General features: G+C 32.9%; 1 protein-coding gene across 2 annotated transcripts in view; it reads left to right on the top strand.

Moving 5' to 3' along the window:
• LOC127708902 (multidrug resistance-associated protein 1-like) overlaps positions 1-16,428 on the top strand; it is a 39,949-nt gene extending 23,521 nt beyond the window's left edge. Inside the window, exons 19-32 of one of the 2 annotated variants that reach the window (XM_052214058.1) lie at positions 807-974; positions 1,923-2,109; positions 3,861-3,915; positions 4,310-4,460; positions 5,227-5,437; positions 6,535-6,845; positions 7,202-7,401; positions 7,921-8,047; positions 8,525-8,626; positions 9,604-9,750; positions 12,239-12,397; positions 13,429-13,595; positions 14,698-14,892; positions 16,224-16,428. In XM_052214058.1, coding sequence (XP_052070018.1) covers positions 807-974; positions 1,923-2,109; positions 3,861-3,915; positions 4,310-4,460; positions 5,227-5,437; positions 6,535-6,845; positions 7,202-7,401; positions 7,921-8,047; positions 8,525-8,626; positions 9,604-9,750; positions 12,239-12,397; positions 13,429-13,595; positions 14,698-14,892; positions 16,224-16,338 — 2,295 coding nt within the window. In that variant the 3' untranslated portion in view covers positions 16,339-16,428. Of the gene's footprint in view, positions 1-806; positions 975-1,922; positions 2,110-3,860; positions 3,916-4,309; positions 4,461-5,226; positions 5,438-6,534; positions 6,846-7,201; positions 7,402-7,920; positions 8,048-8,524; positions 8,627-9,603; positions 9,751-12,238; positions 12,398-13,428; positions 13,596-14,697; positions 14,893-16,223 lie in introns of those variants that run through there. The other variant, XM_052214059.1, reaches the window with a different exon arrangement.
• The last annotated feature ends 1,155 nt before the right edge of the window (positions 16,429-17,583 follow it).

Raw genomic sequence — 17,583 nt, 5'->3', positions numbered from 1 at the left:
GTTATTGTGCTATCATCATTTTTTGTATTCCTTTCTTTCATTTTTGCATATATGCTTTGTTTTCATTTTTTGATTATATGCTTTGTCTATATGCTATTTTATTTTTCTTTGTTGACATATTTGTTTGTTTTTATAGTGATTAAGATTATAACACAATGTTGACTGTTGCATCCCTATTTTTGACATGTCACCCTATTATGTCCTTTTGTTTTTGTTTACATATTGTTGTCAATATAATGGAAATTGATGCGACTGTCTTATAAGTGAGATATTTAGCTAGCTATAAAACCAGGTTTAATCCACCATTTTCTCCAAAGGATATACCTGTACCAAGTAAGGAATATGACAGTTGTGATTTATTCGTTTGATTTGTTTGAGCTTTTAATTTTGCCATTTGATAAGGGACTTTCCGTATTGAATTTTCCTTGGAGTTCGATATTTTTGTTATTTTACTTTTGACTGTTTCTAAAGTAGGTATGATCAAATATTGTTACCGAGTTTTGCTCCTAGTAAATAATAATTATAACGGAAATTGCATTGCATTTGCTCTGAAGCCTTCATTTCTTTAAGATATTTATTAAAAGTTTGAAGGAAAAGAAAAAAAATGTTTTTTTTTAATTATTGCCCTTTTATCTTGGATGGATAACATATGTGCAACGCGGGGGACATTGTAACTCTTTTATTGGTTTTGTTTTTGTTTTCGATTTTTCTGTTCTAACTCTGTTTACATACGATACATGTCGTTTTGAACTATTATATCAAACAGATATAATGCGTCTGCTTTTTACATTTCATTTTATATATAGGGCATAAATTTAAGTGGTGGACAAAAGCAAAGAGTCAGTTTGGCACGTGCTGTGTATCAGAATGCTGACATATATTTACTTGACGATTCTTTAAGTGCTGTTGACGCACATGTTGGCAAACACATTTTTGATAAAATCATAGGCTCAAATGGGCTTTTAAAAGAAAAGGTATTTATTTATCTTAAGTTATACGTTTATTAAGCATTTATCGAATGTCTGATTCCTAATGAGTCGCACGTCTTCTACAAAGTTGCAGATGATACAAAATTATTAAACATAAGTTGAACAAAACTGGACAACACCTTGAAAGAAACGAAAAATGGAGAAAGAAAAACAAGTTTTCAAAAATCTACAAAGCAAACAAACATCGGGCAACATAAACCCAACTTAATAACGGAGATGGTCCCCTGTGCTCTAGAGGGACTAAACATACACAATTGTATTATGTATTTGATATATTTTTGGTTATTTCACGATGATTATTTTCTAAATTACATATTTAATGCATTTATTGGTAATGCTATGATTTTTTAAATAATTGTAAAGTAAATATCGCTTAAATAACTTTTGAATTGTCTTTCATATAAGCAAATACCTTCTGAAATTCTTTATGATAGTCCAACCAACGTGCCTAAATGAGAATTGTTTCAGACTTTAAACGTCTAATGAATTATTTGAGAAACGGGAACAAAGCATACCGTAGTTATGAGAGCATTTTTCGAATACCTTTACAATCGTTTGCTCTATTTTACATTTACAATTTACATAATGATTCCAATTATAATTACAATTACTATCATTTTGCTATGCGAGGAGATATGGTAGACAATTCAATTAAACCACTATCTAGTTAATTCAAGTCGGATGAAGTTATTCTGTACTAAATATGACCTGGACATGGAAACGTTAGGTTGTGGTGATTTTATTTATTTTTCAGATTACCTACATGTATTTATGATTACGTTAGGTTTAAACATTTTCATTCCAGTCAATTCATAGAAGTTAGATGTTCTCTTCAAGAGAATATTTTACTTTATGATGAACAGAAAAACTGTGACTTTTATGATATTCCGTAAAAACTATGCTAATTCAATAAGTGATTTCTCATTAATTTAGACAAGAATACTTGTTACGCATGGCCTTAATTTCATACGGAAAGTCGACATTATCATAACAATGGTAGATGGACAAATTGGAGAAATAGGATCATTTGATGAACTCACTGGGCACGATGGACCTTTTGCAGGATTCATGAAAACATATATGGCGGAGGAACTGAGCACTAAGGATGAACAAAACAAAGGTTATTTAAGTCAAAAGTAGTTTATGAATGATCAAATCTAGTAAAACGATTAAAAAGAGACAAATCAAGGTTACGATTAGGAGTCGATTTCAGTCGTTCTTCTTTTTAAACTTTGTGGATACGGTTTTAGTGGAAGTAGAACAGCCTTGTATATAAATAGATTTAAGAAGATGTGGTATGAGTGCCAATGAGACAACCCTCCATCTAAGTAACAATAAGAATAAAGGAAACCATTATAGGTCAAAGTACGGCCTTCAACACGGAGCCTTTGCTCACACCGAACAGCAAGCTATAAAACAGGAAAACCAACGGTCTCTTCTATATAAAACAACGAGAAACACTTATGAACCACATCAACACACGACAATCACTAAACAACAGGTTCCTGACTTATTAGGTCCGTCAAGTGTTAGCATGCACGAGCGTATACGTATTACATCAGATATATAAAAAGTAAAATAACAAAAATACCGAACTCCAAGGGAAATTCAAAACGGAAAGTCTTTTATAAAATGGCGAAATCAAAAGCTCAAATACATAAAACAAATAGAGAACAACTGTCATATTCCTTACGTGGCACAGGCATATCCTTATGAAAGAAATGGTGGATTAATCTTGGTTTTAAAGCTAGCTAAACCTCTCACTTGTATGACAGTCGCATAGAATTCCATTATACTTAGTATTGACAACAATATGTGAGCAAAACAAACAGACATAATATAAAAGCGTCAAAAATTGATGTACAGCAGTCAACATTGTAATATAATCTTAATCACTATAAAAACTATTTCAACAAAAAAACACAAAAAGAAAACAAAAACGCCATTCACGCCATTCACTATGACAGAGTGTATGTTACTCTTTAGAAAGAAAAAGTTGACAATTAGAAAGTTGACAAGTAGAAAGTTGAAATCGTTTGTCATAGATTTAAATAAACACACAAAACAAAGATATAGTTCTGAAAAATTATTAAATTGTTCTTGGAATGGAACCTAGCATCTATAAATAGTTTGATCAATTATGGCAACTTAATTTAGACATGGATATCTGAAGTAATTACTAAATATTCAGAAATTGTTCGATGTTTTTACCTATTGCGAAAATCGCTGTAGCAAAAACTACTCGCAATTTATTTAATTTCCAGAAATTGTAATAATTATTCTGGCATTTGGGTCCATCATTGTTCAAGAATCCCTAATATAAAAAGCCTCAAGTAACCAATAATGGAACATCTGTCGAACAAGTCATGGCAAATATGTCCCAATTGTATTGACCACAATGTCGTTCTCTTTTTTTCGAAGGTGACATATCGCCGATTTTTCTCTAATATGAGCAACACTATAGGTGCAAACATGTGAAGAAGACTATGCTTACCCTTCTGGAGCTCCTCATATCATCCTCAGGTTTTCGTGCTACTCATTCATTGGTTTTTGGTGTTTTCTGTGTTGGCTGTTGTTTGTCCTTTGGTCGATTTTCGTTTTTTTTTCTCTGGCGTTGTCAGTGATAGACTTTTGTATCGTCTGTCTCTCGTTTTCAATTTTGCATTACAAAGAATAATTCTATTCCTAGACGTAAATTGTTCGAATGTCCAAATTTTAAAAATACTTGTGAATAGAAAATTCCTATTATAATAATATTAATTCATTCTGTATTTAAAGTTCAATATCAATAAGCATGCAACGTTTGTCACTATAGTTAAAAAAGATACATTAAAAGGAAAACAAACTTTCATTGTCTTTTTTTTTTCATAGTTTCGTACAGAACATTAGAAGGAATACCAACAACTGACGAGACAATGATCCATAGGTAAGTAGACAGACGGTGCCAGCGTACGAATGTAAGTCTATGCACCACATGTGCGCTTCTAATGGTTATGCGGTTGGTGATGCTAGTATTAAACAAGCGATAACAATTAAGAAAAAAAACACATCAATATCAAAACAATTATAGAATTACTAATCCAATACTTAAAATATCAAAAATTCTACCGACCATGCAACACATTAATGCATTCATGTATAAACTGTATTGCTGACGAGTATCAAAGACAATACTCTATGAACAAATATAATACAGCTTAGGTCATTGCACAAATACATTCTGAATTGGCCTTGCTGATATATATATTTCATTTTACCAGAAATTCGTATTCTAAATTCAAAATGAATGGATTTCTAATTGTAACTCTTAATCATTCCAGTACACATTCAGATATTGTACACAGTATAAGTGATAACTCAAATATACCAATAGCCAGACAGATGTCACGACAGACGTCATGTGAGAGTGAGTCGTCAGAAGTTTTGTTACATAATAACTTGGTACAGGAGGAGAATAAAGAGTCAGTATCGGTATGGAGAACTTGTACTAATTACGTTATTGCTATATACATCATATTTCAATAAAAACCATGCGTTGAAAAAGAAAGGTAGATATCACCATGGCCACATGATAACAAAGCAAAAGGTTAAAAATGGAGGGGTAACCATATCATGTCCCGTGTGCGTTACTTAATTGAACAAAAGAAAATGCAAGAAATGTATGTCAGGAATTGTTTTAGTATGTCTTTTTTACGCATTACGCTTTCAGTCATTCTGATTTGATATATGTTAATCAAGTTGGGACGTGTGATATTTTTATGCTAAATGTAATACCTTCAATCAGAAAATAACACTCTATTAGTTGTTTGCCTCGGAATCAAAGCGCCTTTCTGATTTAGGAACTTTCAAATCCAAATAGTTTACAGCCAATGAAAAAAAGGAACTGAAACACGCACAGAGCTATCTGACAAAAAAGTGACCTAACAAATAATAGCACAATCCATGTAGGATCTACTTTGCCTGAGGGATTTATAGTAATGAATAAAGGCAAATAATCAATTTACAGTCAACTTAGATATATTATGATGACCATCGGGAAAAAAAACATTGGCAAGTAGATTACGGATTATAGATTGGAGCTCTGTTGAAGATAGTATATTTGTCAAAATTAGTGATAAGGATGATAATGTTACTTAATAGTTGATTCGTACAGTATTCTTTCATCCGTTACATTAATTCTCAACAGTTGTAGTAGGTAAAGGGTTTATTAAAAAAACCGTATTTGTATTCATTCCAGGTAAAATTAAGTGTGATTATGACCTATGCAAGAGCTGTTGGCTTTAAGGTTGCATTGGTAATATTAACAATTAATATGGTTCATGAAGTAGCGGAGATGTATTTGGATGTATGGCTAAGTAAATGGACACAAGATCATACAAACGGAACAGTTAATGAAACTCAAAGAAACATGAGACTGGGAATATATGGAGCCATAGGACTTTTTAGAGGTAATTCAAATAACAGAAAAGATGTTGGTTCTGATCAGTGGTTCTATATTTACTATTTTATGCGTTACTAAGAAGCTTAGAACCTATCTATGGGAATGGTTAATACAAGTACCATATGATGTAAAAGTAAAGTATTGATTTTGAAGGGTTATGTCCTTTTATTCGGACCACCTTTGCTAAAAACGAGTATTCAGTGTTAACTTGACATGAGCGTAATTGCTACCTTTTATCTATCTTTTTAACTCTTTTTGATTCGTATGTCACTAAAATGTGTCTTTTACAGACAAAACGAGTGTCTAATGTACAAATGTTTAAGGATGTTTGCTACTCTGTTTCAAAATAACAAGATTTTCAAAAGACTGTTATAAATTGTAATTATATGAATAAAGGAACTAATAAAGCAGAAAAAACGAAGGGTCCCTGGGCTTGTTTTCAAGATATAAACCTTTAAAAATTTGGCAGGAAGTAATGATCGCTAGATTTTTCATTAAATTAACATTGGCTCCTTTTTCTTTAAAAAACTATGAAAAATAACAAGAATTTTATAAGATTTTCAAAAATGGCTTTATAAACTATATGAAATAAAAATTTGAAAAGAAAAGAAGGGTTTTGCGGGCAAAAATTTTAATGGCACTGTATGGATAAAACCAGAGGATTCCGAATATCTGGCAAAAATTCAAAAACAAGAGGAGCGAACACCCTTAATCTTGGTACATGTATCTATGATGAGTTTATGTATTAAACATGTAATTGTTTGTAAAGAAATAAGGAATGAATGGCTAGCACTATCAATTGAAAGATGTTCTACACTTCAAAACTATAAAACAATAATTAAGTTTTGAATTTACAAATATTTTGGGCTCGGGCATCACTGAGGAGACATTTATCGTCGAAATGCGCATCAATGGTGCAGAAATATTGGAACCGTTAATGTTATTATTGCTTCTCTCTGTTGCATTATGCTAACACTTAATAATGTATAGATAAGACACTTATCAAGACAAACTAGGCAAAATTGGCCTTGGTGCAATATTTATTTGGCGTGCGTCCTCTTGTGATTTTGAAACTGAGTAATACACTTGCCTTCTTTTATGTAGGTGTATCAATCTTTGTTACGGAAACCTTTGTTACTTATGGATTGATAAAGGCAACAAGAAAGCTCCATAGAGACTTGTTACGTAACATTCTAAGGTCTCCAATGAGTTTCTTCGATACCACACCAGTAGGCAGGATTGTTAATCGATTCTCGAAGGATATAGAAACTATAGACGACCAACTGATCTACCAGTTTAAAGACGTGGTCATATGTCTGTTTTTAGTTGTGTGTAATACAGTTGTAATTAGTACTGGAACGCCTCATTTCTTATTTATAATGCTTCCAGTCACGGTTGTGTATTTCGCCTTACAGGTAAATTGTTGTTTCTGATAAAGCTTAAATTCAACTACTTGGGTCAAACGTAACGGTTTATATACTTAATTTTTTCTTAAATTGTTTTCTTTTTCTCTTAGTTATTTGGTTTTGACGTATGTGCTAAATAATGGTCCTTATTCATGTAAATCGTTATTTACAAACGATATATCATCCTTCGAACTGATTCGTTTGATATAGAAAATAAACGTAATGTGTAGCGTAAACGTAAAAATATTTGCAATAGTAATCATAACATCCTCTGCATTTTGTTTTATAAACTATGTACTTTTCAGAATTCATACTAAATGCTTTCAGTGCTTTCCTATCACAACGACTTTATGATATATTTTCAGCGCTTGTACGTTTCAACTTCTCGACAATTAAGGATGATGGCATCAGCAGCTCGATCCCCTATATTTTCACATTTTGGGGAAACCATTTCTGGATGTTCCACAATCCGGGCCTTTCAACAGGAGGAACGATTTATGATTGAATCAGCACGTCGATTTGATGTACTCAACACACGTCGTTCTCTTGCACGATCAGTTGAAAAGTAGGTAGTTTCTGTCTCTCCGTTAGACATTGTGACCGTATAATATATATGTTTTGGTCATACAACATTGTACAATGTGGCTGGTTTTTTTCGTCACGGCTGATTGTTTTTGGTCATATCTGTTTGTTACATAGCGTTATTTACGACAGGGTGTGTACCAAATAAGATTGATATCAAGGCGAGTCGAGATTTGTTTATTGGCAGAACTCTTTCTTGTAGACTTCTCAATGTCATTTCTGCTTTAAATTGCATAAAATATATCCATTATAAAGCAACAAAAGCAATATTAGATCAAACCACTACAAACAAATTGCAGAAGAAATTTTTTTAGCAACGTATATCCAATGAAGCACTTTTACTAACAAATAAAACATTGTAGCTTATTGACAGTATTATAATATGAATTTTCCTAGTTCGTAGTAGTATCATAACACAGAAATAATAATGTACATGATGTCATTTTACACACAACATCTTAATATCAATAAATGGTTAAACTTTTCGTTTCTTCCTAAACAGATGGTTACACATCCGACTAGACTGGTTAGGAAGCATTATAGTATTGTGTGTTTGCTTGCTAGTTGTAGTAAATAAGGACGATATCTCACCAGGGATAGTTGGTTTAGCCATTACGTATGCTTTGAATGTAAGTAAAAAGTACAATTTACAAAAGAGCCAATTAAATATTAATTGGAAGAAAAGACATAAATTTCCGTTGCCAAAGAAACAGTTTTCAAACTACAATACAGATCGTAGGATGGAGTAACACAAAAATACCAGAATCATATTTTTTGTAACTTTTCTAATGTGGCTTGCGATTAAAAAAGTGCCAGTGGGGTCGGTAGCGCAGAAGTGAAAATTGAGATATAGCTTAGTATAATAAATTTTAGAGATAATATGAAAAAGATATGCGCCAACTTATGAAAGGGTCTTTGGCTGGCCATATTTTGCATAATGATCATTTAACGAGTATTTCCCATCATTATTTGTGTTGGAATATGTTTCGGAAAATACTATAAATACATATTTAGCATTCCGTTTTGATTACTGTGTAATTCTTTATAGCAAAAATTAACATGTAATGCAGTATGATCGTATTTTTTCTCTTCTCAATACAACATAGGTGACTAATTGCATCGAATGGTTGGTAAAGTTAACCACGAATGCAGAAACGAATATTATATCTCTAGAGAGAATTAAAGAATACTCAGAAACACCTACAGAGGTACGATCTTAACAGTGATTTGTTTTACGATTGTGTACTATATAAACTCATCATCAATACCAGGATAAAAATTGTGTACGCCGGACGCGCATTTCGTCTACAAAAGACTCACCAGTGTCTCTCGAATCAAAACAAGTTAAAAAAAAAGGCCAAATAAAGTACGAAGTTGACGAGCATTGAGAACCTAAAATTCCGTAAAGTTTTGCCAAATACAGCTAAGGTATTCTACTCCTTGGGTAGATTATTAACATCGTTATCTTTTCATTAGAGTAATTTCTTCAACACAGCTGGAAGATAAGCATATAGTATACGTAAATTAACTTAGATCACATTCATGTTATTAAAGAGTTTATCACAACTATACGATTACGTTGTTCATTAATATACGATATAACTTATCAATTATTTATATAAAAGTACAACTAAGGCTGTCACATTTGGTGCAGGATCTCTTAACCCTCCCGGAGCACTTGAATATCATCCAAATTTTTGGGTTCGTGTTGCTCAGTCTTTAGATTTTTCTTTTTTGTGTTTTGTAAACTGTTGTTTGTCTTTTGGTCGTTTTTCGTTTGTTGCTATGGCGTTGTCAGTTTATCTCTGACTTATGAGTTTGAAAATTTCTTGGGATCTTCCACCTCTCATTGACAAGGGAAATTATTACAGTATGAAAATAATTCAGTTATTCAAGTTTATATTCGATCTAATGGGGGAAGTAACATGCACGGATTGTTTATAAATAAGCATATGTACATGCACATAACACTTTACCAATTTCTTGCGTTCAAAGCAATTTCCAGATTAAGCTTCATCAAGAACGGTAAACATTTGAAAGCCAGGACTAAACACGTGAAGAGTAATATGCCCTAAAGCTACCTTGAATATCTAAAATCATTTAAGGTCAACCTTGCCATTAAAGAATATCTATACTCATTGTAAATACGATTATTTGTTTTCTTTTCTTTTCCTTTTTCAAACAGGCTGATTGGATAGTGGAAAATAAAAGACCAGAACATGATTGGCCAAACGAAGGAAAAGTTGAAATGGATAATTATGGTGTTCGCTATAGGGAAGGTCTTGAATTAGTTTTGAAAAGCATTTCATGTAAAATAGCTCCATGTGAAAAGGTTAGTAATACATTGTCTTGAATTAAATTGTTTTGGATTTTCCTCGGAGTTCTATATTTTTGTTATTTTACTTTTAATAATTATAATAATTCTGCTAAATTCTGGAATGCTATTCTAATATAATTATGAATAACAATAGCGTTTGTAACACATTGGGATTAGTTAGCAAAACACAAATACAGTAGCTCAACTAGAGACCCAGTATTATACATGGCTGTCTGATAATACCATTTAACAGATACAATATTACATAAACATATTATGTAGTAACATTCTAAAATTGTACAGACGCCAACACGACTTTGATGACTGTTATGAAATATCTGTTTCACAAATTTCCAACCGTCGTTACCACGATCCTGTCTTTTTTTCCTCGAATGTGAAATCACATAATGGACTTATCTCTGAGTTGATACTTACATGAATTACAAGAAGGGTGCCACATGTGCTTTACCCTTCCTGAACACCCGAGTTCACAGTGGTTTTGGTTCGTGTTACTTAGTCGTGAATTTTTGTATGTTGTACTTTGTATACTGTTGTTTGTCATTTTTGTCATACTGTAAACCAACTAATTTTCGCAAGCGATTTATTTTCGCGACTTTCTCGAGTAAAAAAATAACGCGAATATAAATCGTCGTGAATATGTAAAACTTGGATTTTTCCTTATTTATCTTCATCAAGTAAATTTGAGAATCGCGAAATCAAATCGCCGAGAAATGAACTAGAAAGGGCTAAACGCGAAACAAAGTATCCGCGAAAATAAGTTGGTTTACAGTATTTCGTTTCTTTTTGCCATGGCGTTGTTAGTTTGGTATCGACTTATGAGTTCGGATATCCCTTTGGTATCTCTTGCCTCTCTTTTACTGTATTAAAGTTATACTTTAGCAGTTACGAAAAGCACACTTCTTCAGATTTCAGAGAAACGGACACAGTATGAGGAGTTACATCTTGTCTTACTCGGTTTGAAATATATGCATTTCCGATTGATTATGAATCCGTATGTATCAGATTACATGTACATTTGTAATACCTCTGATTATGAGTTTTAAAGTTAAGAACGAATGGTGAAACGAACATTATATTAATAGAGAGAATTAGCCAAAGGATAACACCAGTCTATATATAGCTAGTAGCATGTACCTCAGTAGCGGCAGGAAAATATGCATGTTTTATTTTAATGATATTTGATGTAAAACATGGTAATTATTCTAAATTAAGGAATATGTCTCCGCCCAGTATACACATGTAGTGATAAGTTATATCCGAATTCTAATACACGCTAGGTCATTTCAGTTTAATCAACTCTTCAATATTTGTTATAAGATTTTCAAATAGTTTGTGCTCAATCATCACTGAAGGGGCATATAGTATCGAAATACGCATCAAGTGTAGTACAATTTGCACCGTGTACATTATTGAAAAATACACAGAAACACCTACAAAGTATTAAAGTTTTTTTAGAATTACTTGGTCTTAGCCTTATTAGTTTTGTTATCATTCGTCTTTTGTATGAGATGCTCACTGAATATCATAATGTGTTACTATTGCATTGCTTTTTAATAACAACCTTTTACATAAATGTAAAAGCTAAACATTTTCACTGCAACATAAATTTGTATTGAATAATCAAATAAACAAATTTATAGAACATCAAACGACAATGAGAAGTAAAATAACAAAAATACCGAACTCCAAAGAAAATTCAAAACGGAAAGTCTCTAATAAAAAGCTCAAACACATCAAACGAATGGAAAACAACTGTCATATTCCTAACTTGGTACAGGCATTTCCTTATGTAGAAAATGGTGGATTAAACCTAGTTTTATAGCTAGCTAAACCTCTCACTTGTATGACAGTCGCGTGACTAACTCTCGAACGTTTATGCTTGTCATACTAAAAATTTATAAAGTTTTAAAATAATCACTCATTATTTATTCACATGGGAATGCATGACATTTAAAAAACGGCGCAAACGATACAAAGGTAACATTTAAAACTCACCAGTCCAGGGAAATTGCCACTCCGTAGCACAAAACAAAAAGACGACGAAACGACAATGCTTAACGCGTTTATCCTGTACCAAGTCAGGAAATTGGCCATTGTTATATTATAGTTCGTTTCTGTGTGTGTTGCATTTTAGTGTTGAGTTTCTGTTGTGTCGTTGTTCTCCTCTTATATTTGATGTGTTTCCCTCAGTTTTAGTTTGTAACCCGGATTTGGTTTTTCTCAATCGATTTATGAATTTCGAATAGCGGTATACTACTGTTGCCTTTATTTATAAAACACTACATACAATCTGATAACAGAGCAACCCTATAACCCCACCAAAAATAGAGTTGATCTCGGATGGTCTGGAAGGGTAAGCATATCCTGCGCCACATGTGGCATACGTCGTGTAGCCTAAGTTTAACTATATGTTACTCCGGTATCTCATTTTTACCGAATGTTTATGCTAGCATGAATTTTCATTGTACAGTATACTTTGTAGATCGGTATTGTTGGACGAACAGGAGCTGGAAAGTCCTCATTAACCATGGGCCTTTTCAGAATCTTAGAGAAAGCTCAAGGGTGTATCGTTATAGATGGTATCGATATTTCTACGATAGGACTTCATGATCTGAGGTCAAAGATAACTATTATACCACAGGTATATATATGTATATAACAATGCACTTATATGCACAAATGTAAAAACTAAGATTTAATATATAGGATGTCGTGCTGACTTGGTACAGGCATTTTCCGAAGATATTGGTGATACATGTATAAACCTGTTTTAAAGACTCGTTGAATCCCACGCTAGTATGACACGAGTTCCGTTATATTGACCAAAATGATTTGAGACATAATTCGGTTAACGTGACAATAATTGGGTTCATATAAAAACATTGCATACAGATAAGTCCGAGATGCCAACAAAAACGTTTTTGTATTTGAAAATGAAATATAATATAGTAAACTATATATACTGAAAGGTTTTACTCATTGTTGAAGGCCGTACAGTGACCTCTAGTTGTTAATTTCTTTGTCATTTGTTCTCTTGTAGAGAGTTGTCTCATTTGCAATCATACCACATCTTCGAAGTCGAAGGGGACTTTTGGATTGCAATCCGTCTGTCCGTCTGTCTGTCTGTCCATCCGTCAGTCCGGCAAATCAGTTTTCCACACTTTTTTCTTCGTGCTTGAAGATATTGACTTGATATTTTTGTATATTGTTTTTTTTTTTCATGACAAATTATAAATCAAGTTCGAAATTGTTCCGGTCTGACGATTTTGTGCAGAGTTATGGTCCTTGAACTTAGAAAATTCACTCAAATAATCAGTTTTCCGCAGTTTTTTTTGGTTATGCTCGAAGATATTGATTTGATGGCTAATATGTAGTTTTATCATGACAAAATACAGACCAAGTTCGAATTTTGTTCTGGTCAGATGATTTTGTGAAGAGTTACGATCCTTAAATAATAAATTTTCCACATTTTTTTTACGTCATGCTTGAAGATATTGACTTGATATTTGTTATATAGTTTACACTATGACAAGTTATTGATCAAGTTAGCATTTTGTTCTTGTACAGTGAATTTTATAAACCGGTAGGGGACTATGTATTGCCAGTAATACTCACAGAATGCTTGTTATTGTATAGCAAAATACATTTCCTAGTTATTTTTTAACTTGACAGGACCCAGTTCTTTTTTCTGGAACAATGAGAATGAATCTGGATCCGTTTGATGAATACTCTAACGAAGATATTTGGACAGCCCTCAACCATGCGCATCTGAAAGCCTTTGTGATAGGTTTAAAAGACGGACTGGATCATCAGTGTTCTGAAGGAGGAGATAACCTAAGGTTTACATTAGTCATTGAACAGTTGAAATTGGTCACAGTTTCTTTTCTGAACCAAAATGTTAAAATTATAATGTTTGATCAAACACAAAATTATACTACTTTTATAATGCTATGCAGAAAAACGACGAAAACAATATTACACCACTTATATTGACATCCTTCTGTTGACTCATGTCTGACAATGTCATTTTGAATATCCCCACTATATGAGTCCATTGATGTAGAAGAAATAAGTAATGATTTTACGAACATTCGGGTCATTCTAGTGTGTCTTATACTAACGCCGTTTTGATATGCTTCATTGACTCTCTGCATTTTTTTAGTATTAAGGTTTATAAGTACATTTATATTATCCTTACTCGCTTTGACTCGAGATAACTATATGTTGAATTCCAGTTAACATTTAAGCCAACAATGAATGTACTATTTATTAAATGGTAAAAAAGAAAAAGAAACAAGAAAAGAGACTAAGACAGGAATAATTGTGGATATTCCGGCTTATTATTCTCATATAGAAAACAATGACAACTAGATTTATAATTGCGAGCAATAACGGATGGCACCCTCGTTCTCCCATTGCCAGGGTAACGGCAGCCATTTTAAAAATTCCAAAGTCAAAGAGCGCATCTACACATGCCAATTAACATTGTTGTAAAGTTTCATTAAGTTTGGAGCAGTTTGAAATTTTGGACATTTTTGCTGTTTCCATGGTAACGTCGGCCATCTTGAAAATGCCATACCCCGATTGCAAATCTGCACATGCTGCTTAACATTTCTGTATAGTTCCATTAACATTGGTTCATAAAATTCCGAGATATAAGCTGGACAAAAAAAGTGGAAGAAAAACAATAAGAAAAAAAAAAGAAACGTAGAATAACAGTATGTCACCCCAACTCCGTTGAGGGTGCCATAAAAAGAAACGTAGAATAACAATATGTCACCCCAACTCCGTTGAGGGTGCCATACTTACAACGTATTTATGTTGTTCTTTCCATTTCAATTAAAGCATTATCATCGGTATTATTAAGTATTAATTTTGTGGTCATCAATCACGAAATAATTTGAATGTGCATCTCAATATTCTTATCCAACTTTATTTTAGTGTCGGTCAAAGACAATTAATCTGTCTTGCAAGAGCCTTACTAAGAAAGACTAGAATTTTAGTTCTCGATGAAGCAACCGCTGCCGTAGATTTAGAAACAGATGACCTCATACAGACCACGATCAGAACAGAATTTGCAGACTGCACTATACTGACTATAGCTCATAGGCTCAATACAATAATGGACTATACTAGGTAAATGTAACAGTACACTATGTGTAGTAATTACATGTATAGAATTAAAAACATATAGTGTCAGGTAAAAAAACATAAAAGAACGCAGCTGATTACAGACATTGTACACATGTCCGTGTGTTGATTGTAAAAAAAGAATCAATTGTGACATAACATCATGCGACTTATCAACGTTTTTGTTTACTTACAATGACTAGTGCCACCAGAGGAGCATGAACTGTGTAACTTTCCGGAAGACCTTAGTTCAATCTCATTGATGGATTTGTGTTGCTCAATCTATTTATTTATTAATGTATCTATTTTCTATGTAATGATTGTGTTGCTTGTCTTTTCGGCATGCATGTTTAGCCACGATGGGTTTTTTAATGAGGTTATGATTTTTTATTATCCCATTGGTAGCTTCTCTGTTCTTCTTATGATACAATTTTAATCAGATGTTACTTGGCCGTATATTAAAATTAAGACACATAATGGACCGACTAAAAAAAACTCTTTCTATTTAAAGTTCATTTTTTGAGTTATATGAAAAAGGAATATGAGTCATCAATAAGCTTTAAATGACCTGTTATTGGCAGAATTACGTCCCCTGAACTTTTTATACCTATCTATGGTTTGAGTTATATAAAAAAAAACATAATGGACTGAATAAAAAAGCGCATTCTATTCAAAGGTCATTGTTTGAATTATATGAAAAACGAATATGTCATCAGTAAGCTTTATGTGACCTCTTATTGACAGAGTTACGTCCTTTGAACTTTGAATATAAAGTGATATTGTAGTAACGAGTCCTGTCTATGTATGAAGTTAATTACATACGGAATACATGGTGGGGTGAAATTTGTCTTTAAGTTAGGTTGATATAGAATGTACCCTTTGTTGGTGTGGTGCACATCTAAGTTTTTCTTTTGATTTATTATTTTTTTTCTCCCGAAAATTACACTGAAGCCTTCACAGTGACTGATTTTCAGCTAACACAACACATGTATACTATAATATACTTTTGATCAAATCATTTTATACGTGGCTTAATATAAAAATTAGAAGATGTGGTATGATTGCCAATGAGACAACTCTTCACAAGATAACTCTCTATCATCAATATCTTTGTTTGAGTACAGTTTATATGATGTTTTTTTCGTAGCCTTTTCCACCCTTTTTTGACAAAAATTTCAAACATTTTGTAAACAATTTGTGTTTCATCAAAGATATGCCTTGTGACAACTCTTGTCTTGTTGTAATTGTATCGTGCAGTGCTCGTCGTGCTTTTAATTTTCTAATACAAATCTATATACATGTGATATAAAAAATTGCTAACATATTTTCTATTGTAGAATTATGGTGTTAGATTGTGGACAAATCAGGGAATTCGACTCACCAACCAATTTACTATTAGATAAGAATAGTATATTTTATGGTATGGCAAAAGATGCCGGCTTGGTGTCTTGATGATGATGATATTAAACTCTTTAATATATGATTTTAATATGTCAAATGAAATTACATTTACATTTTTCAATAAATTCTTTTGACTAATAATTGATAGCTTATCCTTGTTCTCATAAATCCTTATAAATGTTTGTAAGTGTCATTGGCGATGGTGGACGGGAATCGCAGTGTTTGCCTCGTGGTAGCGTGCTCGCCTCGGTTGCAGGAGAACTTGGGGTTCGATTACCGGTTGGGTCCATCCAAAGACTTTACAAATGATATTTGCTGCTTCTCTGCTTAGCATGTGGTATAAAGGAATAAGATCAAAGACATGTCCGCTCGGAGTCAAAATAATTGATTTACCACTGGACGATAAACCATCCATCCATCTATCCATAGTGGATGATTTTCTATCTATAAATGAACAAACAAACAAAAAACATAATAGAACTCGCAGGGTACAACTAGTGGAGTAGAAATTGCTTACTCTCCGGAACACCTCTATTCAAACCGATTAATTTGAGTGGTACAAACTATCGCATAAAAAAAAAATATTACAAGTGAATATTCTTGTTCGAGCTATATACATTTTGTACGAAGACATTCGCCGTTTCAGAATCTAATGCATTCTGGGTAATGATTTTCAAATGAGTACATCAAAACGCCGTGATTTGCTAACAACACCCCAAACAATTGATCATTAACCAATGACGTGACGATGTTTTCCATTTGGGATACGATCAATGAAATTACCCACAGTCCTTTAGATTCAGAAACGGCGAATTTAACCTATCTGATTTACAGTACCGGGTACCCAACTTCATTTTTTACCCCTTAGTTCATTTGTATAAAAAATATAACTTGAAATTGATAGACATTTACATTAAATAAAACTTGAAGATAAAACAATTAGAAAAAACCTTGATGCGAACGAGTTAGATGCTGAATTACAATTATAAATCTTTGTAAGTTATAACATATTCGTGATATTGACTACTTGTTCACGTTCATGAAAAAAAAAACGGTAGGGGATGGTACAATATAAATATGGGAGCCGTTATAAATTGCATACATCCAAAATTGAATGAGTAATTGGTTGGTATTTAACGGCACTTTTGGCTATTTCGTATGGTCAGTTTTTATTGTAAGTGGGAGCCACAGTGCCGGGAGGGTACCACCGATCGTCGGCAAGAAAACTGACAAACCTAGTCATTTAAGATTGGCGTCGAGCGTACCTGTCACGTGCGGGATTCCAACTCACAACCT

The sequence above is a fragment of the Mytilus californianus genome, unplaced genomic scaffold, assembly GCF_021869535.1.
Source record: "Mytilus californianus isolate M0D057914Y unplaced genomic scaffold, xbMytCali1.0.p SCAF_7, whole genome shotgun sequence".
NCBI classification, from domain to species: Eukaryota; Metazoa; Mollusca; class Bivalvia; order Mytilida; family Mytilidae; genus Mytilus; species Mytilus californianus.
The sequence above is the reverse complement of the archived record's forward strand: the minus strand, read 5'-3'. Positions and strand labels throughout refer to the sequence as shown.